General features: G+C 35.4%; 2 protein-coding genes across 17 annotated transcripts; both read left to right on the top strand.

Annotated features, from left to right (window-relative positions):
- The first annotated feature begins 425 nt into the window (after positions 1-425).
- LOC112732433 (trigger factor-like protein TIG, Chloroplastic) lies at positions 426-11,571 on the top strand. Of its 16 annotated transcripts, XM_072212175.1 has the most exons (16): positions 426-922; positions 1,134-1,209; positions 4,294-4,392; positions 4,536-5,401; positions 5,495-7,154; positions 7,280-7,372; positions 7,691-7,823; positions 7,967-8,004; positions 8,117-8,220; positions 8,421-8,504; positions 8,768-8,985; positions 9,079-9,273; positions 9,460-9,543; positions 9,818-9,881; positions 10,163-10,456; positions 11,232-11,571. In XM_072212175.1, the coding sequence occupies exons 5-10, from the start codon at positions 7,096-7,098 to the stop codon at positions 8,423-8,425; spliced, it is 432 nt and encodes a 143-aa protein (XP_072068276.1). In that variant the 5' UTR covers positions 426-922; positions 1,134-1,209; positions 4,294-4,392; positions 4,536-5,401; positions 5,495-7,095; the 3' UTR covers positions 8,426-8,504; positions 8,768-8,985; positions 9,079-9,273; positions 9,460-9,543; positions 9,818-9,881; positions 10,163-10,456; positions 11,232-11,571. The 16 variants fall into 16 exon arrangements, 12 of the variants coding, with proteins under 12 accessions (XP_072068276.1, XP_072068279.1, XP_072068277.1 ...); XM_072212178.1 differs by lacking the exon at positions 7,280-7,372 and having other exon boundaries at positions 429-922; XM_072212177.1 differs by lacking the exon at positions 7,280-7,372 and having other exon boundaries at positions 582-922; positions 5,495-5,804.
- A 4,114-nt stretch (positions 11,572-15,685) lies between these two features.
- On the top strand, positions 15,686-16,994 carry LOC112735974 (uncharacterized). Its single transcript, XM_025785370.2, has 3 exons — positions 15,686-15,853; positions 15,957-16,307; positions 16,736-16,994. Exons 1-3 carry the CDS (start codon positions 15,788-15,790, stop codon positions 16,814-16,816), a joined length of 498 nt encoding a protein of 165 aa, XP_025641155.1. The 5' UTR covers positions 15,686-15,787; the 3' UTR covers positions 16,817-16,994.
- The last annotated feature ends 6,424 nt before the right edge of the window (positions 16,995-23,418 follow it).

The raw sequence follows: 23,418 nt of genomic DNA, 5'->3' as shown, positions 1-23,418 counted from the left end.
AAATAGCACAACAACCAATAACCAATGCAATGATGAAAAGAAAATTACTTATTCATCCTTAGGAATAATCAAATAATCACATGGTTAAGGTGTTTGTTACAAAATGTGACAAGTCTTGATAAGAATCAAGTCAAGTCAACTAAAAAAAATCAAAGCATTAAAAAGGAACAAGGACCTTGTGATGTGATTATATTAACTTAAAAACACAAGCAATTCACTTCAATTCACTAAATTCAATATGTACTTGTTAAAAATCCCACCAAAAGAAAGTCAAATGTCACTTTTCATCTCAAATTGGTGCTAGCAACTCAAAGCATTAAACAAGTACAATTTTGAAATTTCAATCATCATAATCATTCAAAAGTTTACAATTCTTGATTAGAATGCCAAACAAGGATATAGCCTAATACATATGGTAGCTACCACACATGCATTAAACAAAAAGTTTATTCAGGCATTATGTCAAACACATGGAGTGCAGTGCACACACTACAAAAAAAAGAGTTAAAATGGCGTTGATATTAAGGCGGTTTTAAAGAACCGCCATAATATCGAGACATTATGGCAATTGTTGCTGCTGCCGTAATTGGCTTTATATATTTTGGCGGTTCTGGTGATTATGGCGGTTTGAACCGTCGTTTTCACACGCATATAAAATGAAAAAAATTGTAATCTTGGCTCATTCAATGCCGTTCTTCGTTCTAGCTAGGGCTTCTCCTCTCTGGTTACGATCTGGTTACACCAACAAACAATGTAAAGGTAAGAAACAACATTCATCATCTCCTCTCTGAACAATGCTCTGGTTACGATCTCCTCTCTGAACAAACAACGTTCATCATGTCCTCCGTGTAAAGAAGCTCTCCAACAACGCCGTTCTTCCTTCTAGGGCTTCTCCTCTCTCCGCCGGTTACGATCTCTCCAGGTACCTCTCCCTCTCAAGTTAAATTGAAATGCTGTTTTATTTTGTTTTTTCTTTTGTGCTGTGGAGACGAAGATTCCGGCAAGAGGCAAGGTTCTGGTGGCTACTGATCTCAGCATTTCGATTTCAGAAGGCACCGATTTCTTTGTTTTTGTTTGGGTTAGGGTTTCAAAGCTTTTGGTGCTGATTTTTGGGGGTTTTTGTTTCTCTGCAGCTCTGTTAGAGATTTTTGGGTCTTCCTTGAAGCATTGGATTAACGTTGGTGCGGGGGTGATTGACGACGATCTCAGGTCTTCTTTCTTAACTTTACTCCCTCCTCTCTCTCTCTCTGAACTCAGATCTTCTATTGCTTACTTCTATTAAAATGTTTCTCTGATCTCCGATCTCAGATCTTAGATCTCAGAAAAACTGCTCCAATTTCAATTTCTCTATTTGCCTCTTTGGTTATTTTTTGGTTCTTTTAAGCAAAGCTATGCTGTTTATCTCTGTAGTTGTTTAGCTCTGCTGCCCTTGCTCTGTTCAATGTTTTTTGCATTAACTGAACCCTTGCACTTAGACACATTAGCAATTTTTCTTTTGGTCCCATGTGTGTGAACTATCCTTCAAATTCCTGCTGATTGCTGTTTAGAAGAGTTAATTAATTCTGCTTTTTAAAAGGATTAGGGAATAAAATGGTGTCGGATTTCATTTGTAGCCATAGGAATCTAAGTTCTCTTCATTCTCCAAACCATACTCTTGTATAAATTTTGAAGACAGAAAGGTTAAAATTATATCAAATCAAATAAAAATACAAGAATTGAAGATGTCTCTATCGATCAGTAGATGTCCTTTCACCCTTTTGATATGCTTTATAGACATGATGTCAGTATCATGCAAATCCATCATAGTAGATGCCTTAATCTATATTTGTTGTATACAATATAGTTAGTTTTTATGCAACTTAAAACATTCATATCTAATCATTAGTTGTTGCATAGACAAAATTAATTAGCTTTTAAATTCACTATCTTAAAGATAAAATAAAATAAAAAACTTATGCGACAATGAAATTACTTTATTGAAGGTGCATACTAGCAGATAAATGCAGGCCATCTTTCAGTAACCAAATTTTAATAGGCTCCTTGTCCATACATTAACATGTTGGGAGTAGCATAACTTTGAAGATTCTTTCTTTCTTTTTTTATCTCTGAAAATTAGTAAAATTGATTTTTTTTTCATGCTAGAATGTTTGACTTTGATGAACTTGCAATAGATGCTTTTTCTTATGATATAAATACATGAATTTATATGATCCTATTGAATTACTTTGCCATTGGTCAGCCTCAGCGGTCAATAATGCAAATTTGGCAAATGTGTTCTTAAGATCATGAATAACAAATGTGTAAATGTGTTATTCTAGTAGATATATTTATCAAGGGAAATGAAAGACGAAAAAAAAAAGGAATTCTTAGCACTAAAGAAATTTGATTAATAACTAAAAGTGTTGGTAAAAAGCAATAAATTCTGCTGGTTGTCTGAGTTTTTTTAATGTATTATTTCTTAGTTGCTGTTGCTGTGTTGTGTTGTGTGGCTTTAGTTTCAGGAATTCAATGCTGTAAGTAGAAAGCTTTCAAATCTATTTGAGTAAAAAGGATAGTGATATCAAAATCACTGAATCAAATTTGGTAATGCTGAGAGGGAGACACCTTGTTAACACCTTGTTAGTACATGGTCTAGAGCAACAAAACAATAAGATAATTATTTATGATTATATTTCTATCATAGTAAATTGTCCATTTACTATGCAATTCACATGATTATATTTCTGATCAATTACTTCTTCTCCTTCTCTTATGATTTTAACATCACATGTCTATGCTATAAATTCTTTAGTATCTTGTTTGCCATGCCTTGTCTCCTTTCTAGACAGATTTTTTCCTACTCATTCAAATAATACAAATAACTTGGCTTCTCAGAAAAAAAAACAAACTAGTGTTATAAAAATTAATTTAATTTCATATATTGCAAAGATAGGGTATTGTAATAATTTGTATTTGTACCTTTAATTATACTTGCTGGTTCCAATCACCAATTTCTTTAAGATTTTTAAAAATAAGCTATATTTAAATATATTAATTGATGAAAGGATTAAACTTGTCAAACAGATTAATAGAATGAAATAGTTGTTTAAGATTGCACAAGTCAATGAACTTTGAAGAAGCAGATTCCTCTTGTCTTTCTCTTCTGTCAAGTAACTGTCAGCATACTCCTCATTCACAAGAGTCCTTGGAATTTCAAATCTCCCTTTATATAATGATATAAATTTAAATAGTTAATTAGTGCATCTTTAGATATTATATACATCATTTTTAATTTAAATTATTTTTAAATAAAACTGAAAAAAAAAAGAGTTAAACATATACTTACATCATATATATAAGAAGTATTTAAATAATTTCACTTTAGTAGAATTTAACAAATTTTCATAAGATAGATACTTTAATTTCTGCCACCATTTCTATTTATTCGTAGTGATAAATCTTCCGTCTTTGTAAATATTTAATGGATCTCTAATTTTTTTTTCTGTCGCGAGTAATTTTTACAAGTACCCGCAGTTCGAACTTTTTTTTGTCATCTCTAAATATATGTAATTTGATCCTAATTTGTAGTGTGTTTGCTTTTCTTATTGTTGTTATTCCTGTTCTATATTAATCTTTTCAAATAATTGAAAGGACATAATTGGGTCCAGCAATGGGCATATACTATATATAGTAATAACTATATATAGAGGGATCATTCAATTGAATTTAAAAAACGTGGACAATAATGCTACAGGACTAACGCATAAGGCCAAATATATACATACAAATCCCAAATCATTATCCTGTCAAAGATTTTTGGGCACTACTATATTCTGTGAGTGAATTTTTATAAATATATTTTGTGAAGGGAATGCAATACAAACACACAATTCAGATTTCTTTCAAAGTTCTTCTTTCTCACTAACTCTATTACTATTATATAAGCTGCTATTAATTAAGAGTTAATCAAGACATAATATACAAGAAGATATTTTGGTCACTGGATTAACAAATTTTCTTTATTTATAATTTTGTTAGTCTTCGTTTAAAATAGTATGAACAAGGCAAAATTAATTCATTTGCAACTTTCATCTACACTTCTAAAATTTCTTCTTTATCTCATAGATGTCAGACCTGCAAGTAATTTTTCCATTTCTATTGTAGGCTGCACACTATTCTGAGTTTATACATTTCTTATTATTTTGAGTTGAAAATTTTGGTCTATTTTTTTTATATAAATATATAAAAAGATTATATATCAATATGTCATTCTAGTTGACCACATGCATGCTGATTATTTGAAACATGTTTTAGATCTTCTTCAACTCTTGCTGCTAGCTACTTTACTTTGAAAGCTTCAAGTTATAATATTTGCTGGAAAAGAAAAAAGAAGGGAATTATCATTTGAAAGAGGTAATTATAATTTTCTTATATTTTTTTAAATACTATTTAAGTAAGTTTTTAATATCTAATTTGCATATAAAAGAATAAATTTCTTGCCTTTAGAATATATATAGAATTTTAATGAATAGATTTTTTAAAATCCCTATTTGTAGTCCCTCTTATTCATGTCAATCGATAAGTCATGCATTGGAAAACCATGAACCACGCATGAGTATAAAGATGGTTTAAACAAGTTTTTAGATTTTGCTTTTGAGCATCGATCTCTGGCGGGTCATCAGATTAAATGCCCTTGTCCGGTGTGTGGTTTTGGCAAGTGGCAAACAAGAGAGAAAATTTTTGAACATTTAATAGTCAAGCCATTTCCAGAAAACTACAAAGTTTGGTATTGGCATGGTGAAGAGGTAGTTGGAGTTGGGTCACAAGTTCATCAAACTAGTCATATTGTACAAGATGATTCGACATCTCAGCATCCAATGGTAACAATGCTCAATGACGCGTTTGGAGTTGCTGGACCTGACTTGAATGAAGATGGAGATGGAGATGAAGACAACATAGAAGATGGAGATGGAGACAATGCAGCAAATGAAGAGCACAATGGAGAAAATGTTGAATTTTACAAGTTGTTAGAAGATGGCAATGAACAATTATATGAAGGGTGCACAAAGTATTCAAAACTGTCTTTTTTAGTTAGTCTGTATCACATAAAGTGCTTATATAGAATAAGCGACAAAGCCATGACCGAAATCCTCAAGTTATTAAAAGATGCTTTTGGAAATGCAAAGATTTCAAATACATTTTATGAGGCCAATAAAACCATAAATAAACTAGGGCTTAATTATACCAAGATACCTGCTTGCCCTAATGACTGCTTACCTCGAATAATCCTTACCCTTTGTCATTTAAAAATGTTGTTCCCTCCTTCTTTCTTTACAATCATGGTTCATTTAACCTGTCATCTAGTTGATGAAGCAAAACTCAGAGGACCAGTACACTATAGGTGGATGTATCCTATTGAGAGGTAAATATCTCTTTTCAATCATTATTCATTTAACTTATCACTTAGTTATATCTTGCTTAGGTATTTAACCTATCACTTAATTATACAAACTAGGTATTTAGGTCATTTGAAGTCCTATGTACGAAAAAAGCTAAATCAGAAGGTTCTATAGCTGAGGGATACGTGGCTGAAGAAGCTCTTACATTTTGCTCTCGATACTTAGAAGGGATTGAGACAAGATTTAATAGGCCACCACGTGTTGATGATCGTCCGGATGATAATTGCAGTACACATGTGGATTCCCTTTTTCCACAAATGGGGAACTCAAGGGAGCTTTCACAGTATTTGAGTTGTCACCTATGGAAAAAAAACAAGCACATCGATATGTGGTTTTAAATTGTCCATATGTCAAACCATTCATTGAGTAAGTGCTTAAGGATTTTTGTACATGTTTTTTATTTACTTGAAAATAGTTGTTTAGTTAGAGTTAAACTTTCATATCTGACAGTGACTTCAAAGATTTTGTACGAAGACGATCTAAGGGTAGAAGGCCTTCAAATGTAGAGATAGAAAAAAGAGTCAATAAAGATTTTGTTATTTGGTTTCCTGCGTAGGTAAATAGAGAAGTGATAATTTTTTGCTAATATTGAGCTAGTATTTGTGGATATAATAACTAATATCTCTATCATAATAGCTTATGAACCCAGATATTATGAATACTGTGCATGAGAATTTGAGATACTTAGCAAGGGGTCCATCACGATATGCCAAGAGATTTTCTACATTTAGTATTAATGGATTCTCCTTTCGAACTACCAATCGAGACAAAGGGTTAAAGACCCAGAATAGTGGAGTTTTTTTAATGTCTTCAACTCCTTGTGTTGCTAGCGCTAGTGATGCTGATGTTAGGAATGCTGATTTGTCATATTATGGCACTATAAGAAAAAGGCCTATGGCCACGCTTTTTTTTGCCACGCTTTAAAAGCGTGGCCAAAAGTGGTCAATGGCCACACTTTTGTGAGGGTGGCAATTGAATAGAGATTTGGCCACGTTTTTTCTTGCCACGCTTCAAAAATGTGGCGAAAAGGGTCAACGGCCACGCTTTTTGAAGGGTGGCAATTGATTAGAGAAACGGCCACGTTTTTTTCTGCCACGCTTCAAAAGTGTGGCCATAGAGAGAAAGAGGGACATTTTAAAAGCGTGGCGACAGGGTTTCATTACGGCCACGCTTACAAAACGTGGCCATATCCTGGTACTCTTTTGGCATGCTTTAAAAGCGTAGCCAAAAGGTTTTTAAAGGAAAACCCTAATAACCCGGCCCCAACCCAGTAACTCCTGAATCCTCCTAATCACCCTCAAACTTGGCCAAAAGCTTCGATCGGGACTCTCCCACTCTCAACTCTCACCGTCACTCTCATCAATGGCAACCCTGGAAGAGCTCAGATCTCCGCCGTCACCAGCACCGCCCTCGCTGCGCCGTTAGCCTCCCCTCCGCCTTGTCTCTTGTCGCCTCTGCCCTAGCATCCAACAGCGTCAGCGTCATTAGCCTCTCACTATCTCCTCGTCGTCTCCTTGTCATTTACGTGCCAGCGTCGTTGTTTCGCCGCTCTCCTGCCATCTTCCTGCTCTGGCCACCATTGCCTTCCTTGTGGTTCGTGTTTGGACAGAATGAAAACGGTAATGGAAGAAAGCGAAGAGAAGGACGGTGCTTCAGTATGTGTGTGGCGGTAGCTCCTCACTCTTCAACCTTGTTTCTCTTTTTAATTTCTCTCAGGTAACGCTTCTTCTTCCTCTTCGCCGCGTTTTCATGTGAATTCTCGTCTCTAATTGTAACTGTAATCCCTTACAGTCTCTCATATCATACTTGCAATAGCTTAGCTGGTTTCCGCATCTTTCTAGGGTTTTCAGAAACGATTTCCGATCTGAATGTTTTCCAATATTAATATTAAAAAAGGACGATTTTGTGTGCTCTCTCAGCAATGGTAGCTGCAAGTAAGTGTCTTTACTTATGAGCTTCGAGATTGAACCTATTATCTAAATTTATCGGTTGAAAAGTTCTTTAATGATTTATCTCAATTTTGCATTTCATAGTTGCAGTTACTGTCACTTTCAATAATCTCACAATCAGAATTCCGATACGTTATATCAATTTACCATACTATTTTGATGGTTTCTTGTTCGAGTTTCCTTGGAGTAGGGGAATGCTTGACAATAGCCATAGTTGCTTCTTAAGCATGATTATCTTATATTTCACTTTTACTTAACTGAGAAATCAAATATAAGTCGACGTATTTCTATGTGCTCATGCAGATTGTTTGAGCTGTATGGTAATGAAACGAAAATGAAGCTGTTGGCCAAAGAACTGGCCCCTCTGCAGAATATCGGTTCTCAAAACTGCATTACTTTTAGTGTTGATGGATCTAAATTTTCCACCGGTGGTTCAGTAAGTATCGCTTTGAAATCCATTCGATTCAATTGTGTTTCTTTGTTGTGTGGCATTTCTAGCGTTCGTTTCTAGAGTTTGACTCAATGATTAAATATTTGGTTATTCTGTGATGATAGATACAACTTTTGTTCTTGGTTTAGGGAATGATTATGGAATTATTAGGGATCTATCTTATCAGGTTTCACTTTCTCATGAAAATTGAGTCTTCTTCTATTACTCATCATCTCATTATCATAAACCCTTTCTCTTTCACCATCATAATGGTAGTTCTTCTCCCTTTATTGTTTCAGCTTCTTCTTCTTCTTCTTCGGTGGCTGCTTCTTCCACAGAAGAGAAAATGGACCGTCTTCCGGTAGAGTTGAACGTCACCGAAACACAAGAACCCAATTCCAGAGTATGCACTCTTCTTCTTCATCCATTTCTTTTCTGTCAATGCTTTGATTTGAATAGCTCATTTACATAATTATATCGATGCTCAAAGTTTGGTTTGCTTAGATTCTAGCTCAATAGAGTAGCTTCTGCAATTTATGTTAGTAAGGTGTTTGCACAATTAGGACTATTTTTATTTCAACATATTATCTGATTTCATTGCAGGTTAGACTTCAAGTGGAGGTGCCACCAGTTGTCTGTGAGGATTGTTACGAAAGGGTCATATCTGAGTTTACAAAACAAGCAAAGGTACTATCACCACTTAATTTATGGTTTATACATGCAATCATTATCTATAATGCCTGCAGTTTATGATTCTTTTGTATCTACATTGATGAGTATAACATCCCTACCTTGTTTTTCTTATAAAATATTTTAGCTGACTAATTTTTACAGTCTGAGGTTACTGCTTCACCATATATCTCAAAGAAGTTTGCTCAAGATTCATGTATCCAAAATTTTTGAAATAGTATGCCACTTTTATGTGCTAATTTACCATTTCACATCAACAGGTCCCCGGATTCTGCCCCGGAAAGCCGGTTCCAGAAAGTATTCTTGTCGGTTATGTCGGGCGCAAAAATTTTCAGAAGGCCATAATTGAATCTATATTGAGAACACTTTTTTATTCACATCAAAGTATACCTATCACCACTGTTACTCGCTTTTGTGCCTCAAGAGCTTCACTTGAGTCCTTAAGCTTTGGTAACACTAATGCTAATCAAAATCACAGGTAAGAAGCAGTTTTGTTCCATCGATTTAGCTACAAGTATTATAATATTATCTGATTCCCTATGTCCCTGACTCTGCAAGTTGTGTTCCACAGAATAAACAAATTTGAGACAGAGTTGAGGGAAAAAGAGATGATGCTCTTGACCTACTTAATGCAAATTATGAAGTGGTCAAAGATCGGATGAATGCCGGCTCAAAAGGCATTCAAGAAGCTACAATTCTGGATGTCTTAGCGCTGGGTTATGTGGCTATTGGACACCTAAAAACTGTTGCTTCTCTGTTGAATGTGGTATGTTTTCCTTTTTATCCAATTTTCCCATTTCTAAGTATTTGTTTTTACTTTCGATTTTGTTAAATTTATCATGGTTTTAGTCAATGAATCTTTCTCTAAGTGTTGTTTATGTATGTTCAACTTTAATTTGTGGGAATTGGGAATTGTTTCTTTCATTAACTGTTCTGTTTTTTTGTTTATCAGTGCCTTGTATTAACTCCATCTTGTGAAGGCAGAGAAAGCTAGAAGATACATTCCAAGAGAATTCAAATTGGCTGAAGCTTTTGGGTAGGTCCAATATTGTAATTTCTCTCTTTAGATTATAAATGCAGCAATTCTTTTATGGGTTTGAGTCTTTAGGCAATTTATAAATATTGATTCCAAGAAATGTCGTCAGTTTAGAAGACTAACTGTTGCTGATGTGAACTCAGGGATATTTTTGTTTGGTTAATTTTCAAGACTGGTAAAATCATTCTAAAATCTTTTGAATTTTGATAGGACTTGTAAATTATGTTAAACTTTGAAATTAAACAGAGGCTGCATTAATTATTACTTGATACAGAAACACTTTGGGTGGCTTCTTTCTAGCTAGCTATTAGGACAGTCCCGCCGGTGTCTTTGACGAGGTATGGTTCTGTTTTCATTCTTGCTCTTTTATCTTTTTATTTAAACGAAAATGTTAGAAAACCAATATTTTTAATAAAAAAAATTGAAAATTTGGTTTATAGTGACTCAAACTCGAGACAAATTTGCTAAGGTTTGGACTTAAATTCATATCTTCTGATATTGAAGTGGCTAAACCTTATAAAATTTTCAGGATTTTACATTATGATAGGTATACTTGAAGAAAATTCAAATTTGTTTATCATAGATTTAAGGTTTCCTAATGATTATTCTTTTTTAAAAGACCATGGAAGCTAGTTTGGAGGGCCAAAGCTATCTAGATGTTCCTGCAACACAAATGCCAAATCTTGCATGCAGCTATATATATATATATATATATATATATATATATATCTTGCATTACAGGCTCAACCAGTGAATGTTCCAACTAGTTTTAAGCAGAGGGCAATGCTGGTGGATGAGATTTGGCATGCTGCAGGTGACAATGCTTCTGATATTGATTGGTATGCCAAGCGCACTGTCCTGGCAGGAATATACTCGACAACCGAGATTTATATGCTGACAGATACATCTCCTGGTTTGTTTTTTTGCCCCTTCTTTCTGAGCATATAAATTTTCTCGTATTTTTTGGTTGATTTAAGCTTTCCATCCATGATTGTGTTTTTTTGTGCTTTTCTTTTTATGGTAATCACTCTGTCGATTTCATCGATCATTCAGTTCCATTTGATTTCCCCCTTCGCTCCTTCTCTCTTTTTCAGTATGTGAATAGCCAGAAAATATTAACTGGGTTCAATTGTCCATTCTCTCAAACTCTCCTTATTTTCTTGAATTGAGCCTGTCATAGTAGCCAATTTTCTCATGGCAATGAATTTGAGTAGTATCTTGATAAAGTATGTAATCAGGGGGAAAACAATTGAATTTATTCTTTTATGCCCCACCCCACCTCACTCCATCAATATAGTATCTTATATTTAGATGGATAACAAGCTGTTTGTGGCTCTGATGTGGTGTTGTAACAAGTGAAGACATTTCTTAATACATCTTTCATTTGTTTCTGCTTAAATTATTTCCTGAAATTTGATCTCTACCTACATGCATTGCATCCTGCATTGCCAATTGGTTAGATTCCTTTGTCCCTTTTGCATGCATGGTAATTCAATGGTTCCTTTTGCCTTTTTTTTTTTGTTTCTTTTTTGCAAAAGAAAAAAAAGCACTGAGCTTGCTTGCCAATGGGGTTATTCCTTGTTTCTTCATTATTATGTCTTTGGTCGGTGATTGTCAGCATTTTCATTATTATGTTCTGTGAAAAGGAAATGAAATCATTTTATTGATGTTGGTATTATTTTTTTCAGCTCCACCAAACATTGCTGGGAATCATTCTGATAGGGGGATATTGAGCTCGGTTATGTACTTGTTGGGCACAAGGTTGTAAGAAAAATATAAAATACAGAAAATGAGGGACCCTGACGTGATCTTGAGACCCCAGACCTGCTATTAATTTTCCATTGCTTTTGTAATTATACATGCGTTTTGCTTAGTTAGTGAATTTCGGCTGGATAGGAGGTTGAAGGGTTTTTTGTTACTGAAAAAACCTGGAAAGTTTTGTATAAGGATTAGTGTATAAAACAATTATACCAAAAATTGTCACTAATTACTGTTTAATTTATCTTATAATAAAAATTGCATACTATATTTATAGGTTTGGTAATACAAAAGGATTGAAAATAAAAAAAGAAGATTTTTTTTTTTTAAAATTTGACAAGGCTATCGCCACGCTTTTAAAGTGTGGCCGTATCTCTTGCTATCGCTAGGCTTTAAAAGCGTGGCCGTATCTCCCGCTATCGCCACGTTTTAAAAGCGTGGCCGTATCTCCTGCTATTGCCACGCTTTAAAAGCGTGGCTGTATCTCTCTATGGCCACGCTTTTAAAGCGTGGCCGTATCTCTCGCATATGGCCACGTTTTTTAAGCGGGACAATCTGCAAAAGCGTGGCAAAAAATAAAGCGTGGTGATAGGTCACCAAAAGCGTGGCGATAGAGCAACCGCCACCCTTTGATAGGCCACCCTTTCAAAAGCGTGGCGGTAGCTCAAAAAGCGTGGCGAAAAGCTATCGCCACGCTTTTTTCAGCTTTTCGCCACGCTTTAAAAGCGTGGCAATAGAGCTGTTTTCTTGTAGTGTGGCAAACTAGAAGATATTATAGAACTAAACTACAATGGCCGATTTCGGGTTACTTTATTCAAATGTAAATGGGCTGACACCACTAGAGAACGGGGCTGTAGAAAGGATAATTGGGGTTTTACTTCTGTTAATATTTCACGAGTAATACACAGTGGTGACCAAGAGGAGGATGATCCATATATTGAAGCCTCACAAGCTCGAATGGTGTATTTTGTCAATGATGAAGTGAATAAAGATTGGAGTATTGTCGTGCATTTGAAGTCAAGAGATTCATATGATATGGGGGGAAATGAAGATGATGAAGCATGCGAGAATGAGCCATGGTTAGAGCAAAACTTAGATTCTTTATTTGAAAATGGTGATAATCTATCATTGTTAAGAGATGAGGTAGATGATGAACTATTAGATAATGACATTGGAGAAGACGAACACATGTCAGAATAGTAGGTGAGTTTTATTAATAAGTGGTTTAGATAAATTTTGTACATTTGTTTGTAAATTTTGTTTGTAAATTTTACATAAATATGTTGTTTAGATTCATTAATTGATTTAATGGAACTATTAAACCTTGATGCACATTTTGTTCTATATTTATTAATTATTTATTTGATCTATTATACAGATATGCCAAAGTAAAAGAAGTACAAGAATCTACTTAAAGCAGCAGCTGCAAATTCTTCACAAGACAAGTCAATAGCAACTGCAAATTCTTCACAAGATTAGTCAATAGCAGCTGCAAATTCATCCCGAGACAAGTCAGCAGCTTCAAATGCATCACAAGTCAAGTCGGTAGCAGCTGCAAATTCCTCCCGAGACAAGTCGGTAGCTGCTGCAAATTCCTCCTGGGACAAGTCAGCAGCAGCTTCAAATTCCTCCCGGGACAAGTCAGCAGCTTCAAATTCCTCCCGAGACAAGTTGACAACTACAAATTCCTCCCGAGATAAGTCGACAACAGTTGCAAGTTCCTCCCGAGACAAGTCTGCAGCTTCAAATTCTTCTGAGCCATCATCAGTTGCTCCAACTATATCTGAGCATCCATCCGAACCTAAACGTAAATGTGGGCGTGAATCTAGGCATTACTGGACTGTTGATGCCATAGGTATGTAATATTCTCAACTGTAATATTCTCCAGCCACCTATCACACTATTTCTTTCACTCCTGTTCCTTTCCAAATTTCACTATCTTCCAATTTATATGTCCTTGTTCAGATTTTCCCCCAAATAACGTTCCTGCCACTACTGCTTCCCTTCTACTTCTACTTTTACTTCTACTGGTTCAACTTATTCTTTAAGTTTAAATTAACTTGAAATTAAATCACTTAGTAGGTTAATATGGGGAACAAATTATCCTTGTGTTACGGTGGCTCATATAGGAAAAATATGAATACATGATTGTAATTACTCTAATGTATCCTTTACTGAAATTATGTTACGAGAATATATAGTACATTATTTTTTTGTTTTAATAATGATATTTATCTTGCAGTGGATATTACTAATATTAACCTATTTTCACCTTGATTCGGAATTCTGATGTATAATATATAGTATTATATATGTAGCTGTTACATTATACCCTGCACAAGAATCAATCTTTTATAATATATATCTATCATCATATGTTTTATTCTTTAGTTGCTGAATTACTCATTTATTTATATTTATTTATTTATTTTAGATGAATATGAAAATAGTACACGCCTTCATTTATTAGTGAAGGATGTGCATAATTTGCTAGAAGGTTTGCGCTTAGTTGTCAATTTTGATAGACAACATGCAGCAATAGGAGAAGCAGCCGAACTCCTTGCAGGAGTTTGTGGGTAATTGGCCACTGATTGTGTAGCATTTTCAATCAGTTTTGATAAGTGGTCAGACATTCCAGAGAGCTTTTTTGAAAATCAATGGAATATTTTTTTCCAAGTAAGAAGATTACTTAAACTCTAAAGCTTATTTCTTTGTCATTATTTAGTTATATTTCTTAGTTAATATATATTCTTTGTTCCATATTAAAGGCTTGATTTTGCTTCAAAGTGTATGATAGCTTGGCCAAACGATTTCTGCTCCAATCGCTTGGCAAAAAATGGAGGGAACATAGGATAAAGCTTTGGAATGAGTTTTATGATCCGAGGTTGAATAAAACCGAGATTATAAATAATACACCAGAAGATATTGCCCTTGATCAATGGGCTTTATTCGTAGAATATCGTTTGAAGCCTGAAACTCAGGTAAGTACTTACAATCCTAGTTAAATGTTGTCCCACTAAAAAGCCTTAAATAATTTTTTGAAATCAGAAGGAGTATAATTTTTTTAGTTATATAATAAAATGTAAATAGCTAGTTGTGTATTAAATAGAGCTGCAAGTAGCTAGTTGTTATATTATTATATCGTCTTTCTTCTTCTAGTCTAATGTATAAAGGAAAACATTATTATGTGAAAAGAAATATTTTATTTAGAAAAGTGTACGAAAAGTATAAAATATAATATATACCATAATTAAATAAGTATAATTGATCGTTACATTGGAGTAGTTTGTCATCTCTGGATCAAATCTGAGTAACCATGTGTGGTTATTATCTTACTATTATAAGTCTTAAATTGGAAATTTTGTTTACGAGTTCTGGAATTTGAGTTACACTAGAATCAAACATCACTGTTAGTTCTATCACTGTTAGTGAGTTACTATTATAAATTTATAATAAAGAAAAATTAATGAATTATTTCATGTGAGTTCTATCACTGTTAGTGAGTAATTAAGACTGTTGGATTCACTGAGAGTTAATTATTTTGAAGCTGAACTTATTCAATGGTTTAAGTTGGCTGATAGGAAATTAAGTATTATATGGAATGTTGTGAATGCATGTTTAACTCTATTTAATTGTGTCCAAATTAATCTTGCAGAATCTTTGTAAGAGGAATCAAGAAATTCAGCAAAAATAAATAATTCCTCATACTTCAGGTGCTAAATCAATTGCAAGAAGAAGGGCTGAATTGGTAATCAAAAACATAAAATAATTATATATTTATTTATTTATTTATTGATGTATTTGTGCTTCTATTTTTTCGGTGCTGAATAATTATTTGTTAGTTAGGTAGTATCTAGTAGTCATTCTGCATTCACTGATGCACATTTTTGTTCAACCTTGACAGTGCAACCAAAAGAATAGAAGCTGGCAGCATTTAGAAAGAAAAAAAATAACAATAAACATTTAATCTTGCTTGCCACTTGGGTTAACTTAATTGTTTCACTGAAAAACAGGGCTTTCAAACCAACTGAATCCATTCTTGAGAAAGGGATTGTAGAATCAATCATTTCACAAATTCTCATGTAACCCTTTACAAAATCATGGGATAGTAGAAGATTTTTCCCTATAGTAAATGAATCAAAAACATAAAATAATTATATTGGAGTTAAATTGGAGTGCTTATCCCCTTCATCATATAGACCAAAAACTGGTTTCATATAAATGGCCATATTTACCAGGATGTCCATCAGGCCACATTGCCATAGCTTCACTTACATCAATCAAACCAAATTGCAATCCTTTTTTCCTAGCTTCCTTTTCTGCTTCTCTAAATTCCTTTTCTGCTTCTCAAATAGAACATATTGTTGTTGTTAGTTACTTAATTTTATGCATATTTTTTCTTGGATGATATATTTTTTGATTGAGTCTTTCTACTTTTCTTGAATTTTAGACAGAAGAGACGGGAAAAGAAGTTAGTAGGGTTCAAATGTGGGATATCACTCACAAGAAAATAGATAGAAGTTATGTTAATGAAAAGGCTAAAGAAATAGCGGTAAGACTAAAGTGCAATAAGTAACTTGTTTGTATTTCTTTTTCTTTCTTTTTTATAAGATAATGTTATGTTTGATTCTTTCCCTTTCTTTTTATATATGTAGGAGAAGATTGAAGCATATAGTAGTCAACAAGTGGTGGAATCAACCATTAATTCTCCTCTTGATGCTCTTGGAGTAGTTCTTGGGAAAGAACACCCTGGTCGTGTTCGAGGTTTAGGCATGGGAGCTGTTCCAACAGTTGCTTTCAAGAACAACACTACAAGAATTAGTCAGATGAATTTAGGTTCTTCAAATGATGCTGGCACATCATCTACTTGTGGTCCAAATGTGCAAAAAGAGTTGGATACCATTAAAGCGCAATTGCAAGAACTAGTCTCCTATATTGCTTCTAAGGAAGGAGGTAAAATTCGAGTGAAATTGGCTGGAATGTTCCCTACTCAACAAATTTCACAGGTACAAATACAATTTATGTTCTTAATACCTTATCCATGTGTAATATTTGGAATCTTAAGGGAATCTGGGTCAATTTTAAAATTTGACTTTGGAAGCTAGCTTTAACTTTGTTAATTAAAAGCCTACCAACAATTGATTCCTATGAAAAGGTGCAAGCAAGAAAGCTAAAAAACATTTTAAAGAAGCTAAGTTAATATTATAATAACCAAAATTAGATTGAAGTAGTAGCTAGCTGATGATGAATTAGATCCTTGTGGAGGCTCAAGCCCTAATCTTAGTTCAAGGTCTAATTTTGAAGATGATGAGGGACCTTGTTGACCAGAAATTTGATCCTCTTTTCTTTTTTGATTGAATAATTTTATATTAATAGTTTCAAATTCAGTTTTATATCCTTTTTTATTGTGCTCATAATTATATTTTTGTTGTAGGGATTGGATCAAGAGAGTGAGATTCCATCACCAAGAGAGTTAGGAAGTAGGTCTTCTGGAGCGAGTAACAAAGAAGCATGATCTTGTATGATAAAGATTTTATGTATTAAGTATTATAGATATATGTTAAGACAAATTATTGAAAAATGTTATCTTTGATACTTTGTTTTTGGATTATGATTTTTTATTTTCGGAGACTGTGTATGAATTAAAAATCTTGTTATGATGTTTGATTTAAGGTTATGCTTTTTGGTTATTATGAGATTTTAAAGTTTGAGTTCTAAAAATGTCACCTTAAATACATAGTTTTAATCTCATTTTAAAAAGTATAAAATTGTAATTAGGTAAAAACGACGGCTAAAAACGCCATTTTAAACGGAAATGGTGCCATTATATCTTGGTAAAAATGGTAGTTAAAAAATTCCATTTTAAACGAAAATAGTGCCATTATATCCTGGTAAAAACGACAGTTAAAAAATGCCATTTTAAACGAAAAGGATGTCATTAAATACAGGTAAAAACGGCGGTTATAAACGCCATTTTAAACGAGAAGGATGCCATTAAACCCAGGTAAAAACGACGGTTATAAACGCCATTTTAAACGAGAAGATGCCATTAAACCCAAGTAAAAACGGCGGTTACAAACCGCCATTATAAACAACAACAAAACTGCCGTTTTATTTGGTTAAAATGGCGGTTAAAACCGCCGTTTTGACCGCCAAAAAACCGCCGTATTATCCACTGGTTATTACGGCATTTTTCAGAAAACCGCCGTAATAACCAGAATGGCGCCCAGAATTTCGGCGTTTCTTGGGGGCGCCATTTTCGGTAATAATGGCGGTTGTAACTGCCGTAATTACCTTAAAAAACCACCATTTTAACCTTTTTTTTTGTAGTGACATATTCAACAAATTCAAACCAAAATTCAAGCATCAACAAACCACAAATAAAAAATTGAACACTTGCAACTCAACAATAACTAATTAAGCAAAACTTAAGCTAGATTACCAAAGTTAAATAAAGACAACAGAAATTAAGCAAGCAACTAAACATAACAAAGAAGATTAAAATAAGAAAATTGAAAAGATAAAGAATAGAAAAGAAAGGGATAGGCAACAGTGGCACTTGTGGTAGCCACTGCGAGGCTTACGGCGGCGAAACTTTGATGCACCACTATTTCGTGGTGCATTTTATCTTGAATTGAGGGGATTTTACTACCTTTTCCCACATTTATTCACTAAAATAGCATGGTTTCATATATTCTCCTTAATTTGTGCTTAAGTGTGAAAACATGCTTTTTAGGCCCTTAATTGGCTAATTTTAATTCACTATTGATTCCACTAGATGCCTTGATGTGTTTGTTAGTGAATTCAGGTTGAAAAGGCTAGGAATGGATCAGAGGAATGAAGAGAAAAGCATGCAAAATGGAGAAATTATGGAGAATCAAGGATTTGGGGTGCATTCACCGACGCGCACGTGTAACAGACGCGCACACGTGGAATGACGCGTACGCGTGGATAGCAAAAAGCCAAGCGACGCGTACGCGTGACCCACTCATACGCGTCGATGCTCGCACGTGACCTCATTAAAGTGAAAACGCTGGGGGCAATTTCCGGGCTTCTCAGGCCCAAATCCAACTCATTCCAGAGCCTATTACATGTAGAAATCAAGAGGAGTCAAAGGAGGGGGATCACATAGTTTAGTTTTCATCATGCTTTAGTTAGTTTCTAGAGAGAGAATCTCTCTCTTCTCTCTAGAATTAGGTTAGATGTGGATTAAGATTTCTTAGATCTAGGTTTAATTCATGCTTGGATTTACTTTTTCTCTTTAATTTCTCATTCCTCTACCTTTGCTTTCTTAGTTTAGTATTTCATTCCTTGTATATGTTTACTTTATTGTTGATGTACTTTTGTTTCTTCTATTTCCTTTTAATGCAATTTATGTTTCATGTTCCTTTATTGTTGATTTGAGTTGTTGTTGTTAATTCCTTGCTTTTGGTAGTTGTAGATTTACATTTCTTGTAATCTTATTTTTCTTTCCTTTTTATGCCTTCCAAGTGTTTGACAAAATGCTTGGAGGGATGTTAGAGTAGATTTTTGTGTTCTTGACTTGGGATGGTAACTTAGGTGAAATTGAGTTGCTAATGTCCAAGACTTGATAATTGGTGTCCATTGACTCTAGCTTCCACTAAGTTAATTAGTGAGTGGCTAGGACTTGTGGATTAGGATTGGTGTAGCTCATTTGACTTTTCTTCATTCATTAGAGGATGACTTAATGAGATTGATCCTTGCAATTATCATATTGTGGTTAGTAACAAGGATAAAGATCCCTATCCATCAACCCTTGCCAAGACCGTTTTATTATTTGAGTTCATTTACTTTCTTGCCATTTATTTTTCATGTTCCTTATTCAAAATCCCAAAATATGCATCTTATAACCAATAACAAGAACACTTCCCTGCAATTCCTTTGAGAGACGACCCGAGGTTTGAATACTTCGGTTTATTTTTATTAGGGTTTGTTACTTGTGACAACCAAATTTAATGTTTGTTGGTTTAGAAACTATACTTGCAACAAGATTTCATTTGTGAAATTCTAAACTACACAAAAATCTCTTCATCAAAATGGCGCCGTTGCTGGGGAATCGCATATGTGTGCCTTGTTATTGGTTATTGTATATATGTAAATATTGTGAATATGTGATAAACCCATATTTTATGATATATATTGTTTTCAATTCAAGAGATTTATTCAATCCGTCACCTACTTATTCATGTAAATTGCATGGTTTTACTTTCCCTTCCTTATTATGTGATATATGTGAATTACATGTTTCCTATGCCTTAAAATTATTTATTTTAATTACCCTTTATTACCATTCGATGCTGTGATTTGTGTGTTAAGTAGTTTCAGATATTCTAAAGGCAGGAATAACTTAAAGGATGGAAAGGAAACATACAAAAATAGAAGAAAATCACAAAATGGAGTTTTTGAAGAAATTGGCAGCGACGCGAACGCATGGATGACGCGGCCGCATGCCTGGCGCGAAAAGACAGCGACGCGAACGCGTGACTGACGCGGACGCGCGCCATGAGCAGAACACAGATGACGCAGACGCATAACCGAGGCGAACACATGACAAGGAAAACTCCGGATGACGCGACCGCGTGACCCACGCGGACGCGTGACAGACGTCACGCACCAGAAATTACAGAAAATGCTCCTAGCGATTTCTGAAGCCCTTTTAGGCCCATATCCAAGTCCAGAAGGCACAGATTAGAGGTTATGAAGTGGAGGAATGCATCCATATTGGGAGAGATCTCCAATTATTCACTTTTCATAGTTTAGATGTAGTTTTTAGAGGGAGAGGTTCTCTCCTCTCTCTTAGGCTTTAGGATTAGGATTTCTTATTATTTCAATTTAGTATTCCAACTCCTTATCAGGTTCAATATTCCTTTACTTTATATTTCCCTTTGCTTTCAGATATTCTAATGCTTTCCTTTAATTACTTTTGTTGCCAAATTGGCTTATGAACCATTCATGTTTAGATTTGATCTTCTATTTAATATGATTTGAGGTATTTTAGAATTATGATTGCTTTCCTTTATTTACATTAATAATTTACATTTTTTTCCTTTTGGCTTGGTTGATTACTTAGTAACACTTGAGTTGTCAAACTCAGCAGTGGTTGAAATTGGCAGATTCCTAATTAATCTAGATCGCTCTAAAGCTAGTCTTCCCGTAGGGATTGACTAGGACTTGAGGATCAATCTAATTAGTCCACTTGACTTAACTAAGTGGGATTAAAAGTCCAATTCTCATCACACCTGATAAGGATAACTAGGATAGAAATTCCAAATTCTCATACCTTGCCAAGAGTTTATTTTACAGTTATTTATTTACTTTATTTGTCGTTTAAATTACTTGTTCCTCACTTTCAAAACCCCAATTTACAAAACTCATAATCAATAATAAGAACATACCTCCCTGCAGTTCCTTGAGAAGACGACCCGAGGTTTAAATACTTCAGTTATCAATTTATTTAGGGGTTTGTTACTTGTGACAACCAAAACGTTTGTAAGAAAGGAATTCTTGTCGGTCTAGAAGCTATACTTACAATGGAAATTTATTTGTGAAAATTCTAGATCGTGCGAGAGTTCCGTTCTTCAAAATGGCGCCGTTGCCGGGGAACTGCAATCGTGTGCCTTATTATTGGTTATTGTAAATATTTTTCTTTTATTTCTTTAATTGTTTTTGTTTTTCCCTTTTTATTTTTTTAGCCACTATGAATTCTCACCCCTCTCGCTTTGAGTTTGGTTCTAATATTGTTGAAATGAGTGAAAGCTATAACAGGAATATGCATCAAGGTCTAAGCAATCAAAGATGGATGGAGCCAAGAGGATTTGATCAACCCTTTAGGCAACAACACCCTCCAAGATATCATGGACAAAGACCATTATACAATGCAAACCAAGCTAATAGATATGGTGGACAGCCTTGTAACTACCAACAAGCCCCACCCTGTGCCTATAGACCATCCTCTCAACATAACTTTGGACCACCATACTCACAAGCTCCTTTTCACCATTCACCACCATACGATCCTTATCTACCCCAATTCCAATCCAATTACTCCCAAACACCACCACTTTCCTATGTACCATGTCCAAATCCATCACCTCGAGAATCACAGGCTCGCCTCAAGGAAACAGTAGATCAACTTCATACAACCCTTCATCAGCTGGAGCAAGCAATACATCAATTATCTTCCAGACGTTTGAACCCTCAAGGAACTCCAATAGCTTTATGTGGAGAATCTAATGACGAACGTAGCATGAAGGAGACACTAGAAATCCCAGAGGGCAGTAATGAGCATAACTTTGTTTTGGAACAATTGGAGGAAGCTCAAATTATCCAAGAAGAAGAAGTACTGATTGAAGATTTAGGAGATGCTGAACCCCCATGGGAACCCATAGAATTCCGTCAAGGACGTTACAATTGATGCTAAGGAGGATAGTGCACAAACCCCAAGGCAGGTATTTTATGAAGAACTAGACGGAATGACCCAAGACGCCAGTTTCCTTGATAATGATAATCTCAAGTCAAGTTCTCCTAGTAATGAACTTGCATCCGCAAGTGAATTCTCCGAGATTGAAGAATCTTCCTCAACTGAATACGAAGATGATGCGGAGGTAGATTTCTCTAAACCTCTAGCTTATGACTTGAGTGATGAGGAAGACATAGAAGACTTTGATTAGGACGATATTGCATTTGAGGAATTTTGCAAGGAAGTGGAGAAATTCACAAAAGATTACAAGGGAGTAGAACTTACAGAACCACTGGAAACACCTATCCCAAGGCCATTACCACCCAATACAAGCTTCAAGTGGGTACAATCCTTAACCTTTAACTTTATTTTTCCACTTGAATATGGTTTGCTTGAAATAGATGGCCAGCTTAGAGCTCTCTGCGGCTTTAAGAGTAAGAGGAAAATAGCTCGTACTCAGAGCTGGTGCACAAGGTTCAATAAGGTTCCACGCTTCAACTCGAAGTGCATGGATTGGTTTCATGTTCAATCGAATGGATCTCGGAAAATATTTGGTCATCCTGGTGAGAATCTAATTTCTAAACTGCCCGGATGGAAAAATATAGATCAAGACAAAGGTGGATATAACAGCAAAGTTTGGGATCCTGGAATCTATTCTGACATTCGTCACCCCGGGAGCCTGAGGACCTATTTGAAGCTGCTCAAAAGCTTCACATGCCTAGTTTGGGATCCCGGAGGCTGTTGGCATTCCAAACATTGGTGGAGATTTCTGGATGAATTTAAGCACAAGCTGCCATAACAGGAAGCTCATCTAATGTCCAACTTAAGGACTTTAACTAAAAGTGCTAGGTGGGAGACAACCCACCATGGTATGATTGTTCCTGTTTCCATTTTATTTTGTTTTGTTTATTTTTATATTGTTTTATTTTCATTGAACCTGGATAGTATTCGTAAGCATTTGCATTAGCATTACATATTGCATAACTGCATAATTGCATATTCTAAAAAAAAGAAGGCGTGCGACGCGATCGCATCGCTAAAGCGTTCGCGTCAGTTGCGAAAAACACCCCCACGCGTCCGCGTCATTCACGCGGCCGCGTGATCTGGAAATCGGCGTAAAAATCCAACGCCCAGAAATCTGGGCTGGAATCGTGCGGCTGTCGTGCGTTTAGCACAAAATGGCCCACGCGTTCGCGTCCATCACACGAACGCATCACTTGCACAAAACCCATCCCACGCGAAAGTGTGAGCGATGCGTTCGCGTCGCGTGGATTGCACAACACCCCAAAAGGAGACAGAGAGTTGCGTTGAAACGATGCTGGAATTGTGCATTTCGCACAAATTCCAGCGACGCGGTCTCATGCCTCATGCGACCGCATCATTCATCCATTTTCCTATTTCATGCGATCGCGTCACTCACGCGATCGCGTTAACCCCCCATCCACCCTAGCCACGTGACCGCGTGCCCTACGTGTTCACGTGGATTCAAATTTATTAACCCCCTGTGATGCGAAATCCTACCCCGTCGCGCCCCCCATTCCCCTTCTTCTCCCTTTCTTCTCTGCAACCCTCCCCTGCGCCCATCACCACCACCCTAGCCACCCTCACCGGCCGCACCACCGTTGACCACCCAGCCA

This window comes from Arachis hypogaea, chromosome 13 (genome assembly GCF_003086295.3).
Source record: "Arachis hypogaea cultivar Tifrunner chromosome 13, arahy.Tifrunner.gnm2.J5K5, whole genome shotgun sequence".
In the NCBI taxonomy this organism is placed as follows: Eukaryota; Viridiplantae; Streptophyta; class Magnoliopsida; order Fabales; family Fabaceae; genus Arachis; species Arachis hypogaea.
This window is presented reverse-complemented; position numbering and strand designations above follow the sequence as displayed.

Bases quoted from the DNA above. Each gene is read 5' to 3' on its own strand.
- LOC112735974 (XM_025785370.2), top strand. From the start codon at position 15,788: ATGTGGGATATCACTCACAAGAAAATAGATAGAAGTTATGTTAATGAA. The intron at 15,854-15,956 runs GTAAGACTAAAG...TTATATATGTAG, and splicing joins AAAAGGCTAAAGAAATAGCG to GAGAAGATTGAAGCATATAG. The intron at 16,308-16,735 runs GTACAAATACAA...TTTTTGTTGTAG, and splicing joins CTACTCAACAAATTTCACAG to GGATTGGATCAAGAGAGTGA.
- LOC112732433 (XM_072212168.1), top strand. The intron at 8,221-8,420 runs GTATGCACTCTT...ATTTCATTGCAG, and splicing joins CACAAGAACCCAATTCCAGA to GTTAGACTTCAAGTGGAGGT. The intron at 8,986-9,078 runs GTAAGAAGCAGT...TGTGTTCCACAG, and splicing joins AATGCTAATCAAAATCACAG to AATAAACAAATTTGAGACAG.